This window comes from Lactuca serriola, chromosome 6 (genome assembly GCF_051521515.1).
Source record: "Lactuca serriola cultivar US96UC23 chromosome 6, Lser_US96UC23_V15, whole genome shotgun sequence".
Classification (NCBI taxonomy): domain Eukaryota; kingdom Viridiplantae; phylum Streptophyta; class Magnoliopsida; order Asterales; family Asteraceae; genus Lactuca; species Lactuca serriola.
The window spans coordinates 24,055,827-24,059,004 of NC_136413.1; the positions used below are offsets into that span (position 1 = coordinate 24,055,827).

General features: G+C 37.4%; 1 protein-coding gene across 1 annotated transcript; it reads left to right on the plus strand.

The window, feature by feature from the left end:
- Positions 1–766: 766 nt before the first annotated feature.
- PME5 (Pectin lyase-like superfamily protein) lies at positions 767–2,952 on the plus strand. Its single transcript, XM_079006802.1, has 5 exons — positions 767–1,060; positions 1,245–1,434; positions 1,547–1,753; positions 2,180–2,418; positions 2,658–2,952. Exons 1-5 carry the CDS (start codon positions 825–827, stop codon positions 2,812–2,814), a joined length of 1,029 nt encoding a protein of 342 aa, XP_078862928.1. The 5' UTR covers positions 767–824; the 3' UTR covers positions 2,815–2,952.
- Positions 2,953–3,178: the final 226 nt, after the last annotated feature.

The window sequence follows — 3,178 nt, forward strand, 5'->3', positions numbered from 1 at the left end:
TACTGGTTTTTTATAATTATTTATTTAAAATGAAATTTTTGGCTCTAAATTTCAGGATGTTACACAAGCAGCCGAGGCTGCGGTGTCCATAGGCATCAAAAACCCTGAATACTTTACTAATGATTGTCCTACGTAGGATGTCGTGAGAAAAACCTAAATAACCCGGTCGTAAATACTAAATGTGACGAAAACAAGGATTTATTTTGCAACAAAAAAAAATTAAGAACTAAATGTGCAAAAAATAAAATTAAATTAAGGACTAAAAATATGTAAAGTGAAAAATATATTACCCTATTAAATAATTTTTTCCGGCATACCTAAAATATCCGATCATAAGGACTGAATATGTATAATTTAACAAGTTAAAAGGATAAATTTAAAAGAAAAAAAATTTAATGATCAATTACATATACAGATTAAAAGTTATATTAACTTTTTAAGTCGTTATCCGTACTAATAATTCTATATTTTATGTTTAAATTTACTTTTAGACACTATCCTTATACATTCAAATTTAGTCTGAGCCATGAAACTATTTTAACATTTCTTAGGATATATTATATTGAAATTACACTCAACCTCTTAATTCAAGCCGAGCCGAGCGAGCTGAACCGAGCCACTAGTGATCTCACCAGATGACCGTTGCAAATCATTGAACTTATTACTGCACAGTACACCGGTTTTATTATCCTCTACTCCAGTATCCACACAAATTCCCTGGTTCTGTGTACAACATTTACTCCGTTTAGTACAACACATTGTTTGCTATAAATACAACAGGCCCTTTTAACAAACTAGCTCCCGTGATTCATTCTGTTGCTTTAATGGCTGCCTACGTTTCGTACTTGTTCTTGCTCTGCTGCTTTTTCTTCGCTACCACGTCATCATCGAACTCGACCTCTAGGCCGAAGCAGAAGTGGGTAGGGCCCTGCGGCCATCGTAATATCACCGTTGACGTCAATGGTTCCGGTGACTACACGACGGTTCAAGAAGCTGTCGACTCCGTATCATCAAATAACCGGAAGAATATCCTCATTCATATCTCAGCCGGTGTTTACGTGTACGTACATTCAAAGTTGACAAGAAACTGTAAAATTATGATGCATGAAGTGCAATATTTTGAATTCAACACATGAGTCTAGATCTGTAGTATATATTTCTAATGTGTTAAAATTTGCATACGATATATTTAATTATATAGTGACGTTTTGATATATGTTTGTGCATGGGTGGCGGTGGAACAGAGAGAAGGTGGTGGTTCCGGAGAGTAAACCATACATAACTTTTCAAGGGGAGGGTAGGGAGACGACGGTGATAGAATGGCATGACAGGGCAAGTGACCGTGGGGCAGACGGGCAGCAACTGCGTACTTACCAAACAGCTTCGGTCATCGTCTACGCTAACTATTTCTCTGCCCGTAATATTAGTTTCAAGGTACAACTCGATCGATAATTCATGAGCATTGACGTACGTGTGGTCCTGTAGTACTTTCTGTGTTCAAGTACTGATCATTAATTAATTATGCTGCAAAAATGGTGTGATGTAGAACACGGCACCGGCTCCAATGCCCGGCATGCATGGGTGGCAAGCGGTGGCGTTTCGAATATCCGGTGACAAAGCATATTTCTCCGGTTGTGGATTTTACGGGGCACAGGACACTTTATGCGACGACGCTGGTCGTCATTATTTCAAGGAGTGTTACATCGAAGGCTCCATAGACTTCATTTTCGGCAATGGTCGCTCCATGTACAAAGTAAGCTTACGTACTCCTCTTCTAAATCTACTCAATTCTCTTCTTGGAAAAAGTTGATGTTTTGTGTCGATCGATGAGGTTAAATACAAACAATTTCAAAAGACGAGGGGGTTAACTGAAAGTGTCTGGTGGAAAAGGCCGCTTAATCTGTCTTGTCTTGTGTGGATGTCTTCTTGTGGTTGTGGTGTCATATGCAAATATATGCAATGCAAGACTTATCTATCCAAAACAAAACTTGAAAAGAGAGAGGGTGTAATTAATTTTTCAAAGGAGCAAAAGATGATTTACAAATTACTAAGAACATATAAAATATATAGTGTATTTTTAAATGTTAATAAAATGGTTAAAAGTCCTTTATGTAATAATATTAATAATAAGGTAGGCTTTGGTTAATTATAACTGAGGGTGGGTGATTAACTGAATCAGGACTGCGAGCTACATTCGATAGCAAAGAGATTTGGATCGATAGCTGCACATGATAGAAGAACACCGGATGATAAAAGCGGTTTTGCTTTTGTGGGGTGTAATGTGACGGGTACAGGACCATTGTACGTGGGTCGAGCCATGGGTCAATACTCTCGGATCGTTTACTCATACACACATTTCGATGACATAGTTGCCCACGGTGGCTGGGACGATTGGGACCATAAAAGCAACAAAAGCAAGTACGTAACATTCATGATTCAATCTTTACTTAATTTCATCAATTATCTGGAGTTATATATATTGTTTTAAGTAACCTTAAACTAATCAGTTTTTGCAACATACCTAACCATCATTCCTTAATTGGATTAAAAACAACATACGAATCTTCATACATATAACGTGGGGCCATATGCGTGGGCCATCAAAATATAGTGGTTGGTTTATTGGGTGTTGTTGTTTGGCAATTGGCACATGGCAGGACTGCGTTTTTCGGAGTGTACAGATGCTGGGGCCCTGGGTCTGCAGCAGTCCGTGGAGTATCGTGGGCCCGCGAGTTGAATTACGATTCTGCCCATAGGTTTCTTGTGAAGAGCTTTGTCAACGGAAGACATTGGATTGCCCCATCGGATGCCTAGTAGATTCTATTCTATTCTATTCTATTCTATATTTTTTTCTATTCTTTCATTTATTCCCTTTTTACTTCTATCAAGTATGTATTGTATATTTATAAGTTATATATACAACAACAAAATCGATAACCTCCGTTAATGTTATATATACCTTCTTTGTTACATCTATATATATTTATTAAAGAGATGGTAACACTATGACTACATCCGGGACCGGTTCAATACCATTGAAGGCTCGAAGCAAAATAAAAAATAAGACCCTTGACATCCATTGTAAACTGCTTGGTGCGATGTTTTTTGTTAGCTATCAAATACTTTTAAGGGGCATGAAATTGTCCGTGTGGTATAAATTTTTTTTTGTGGATTTTGT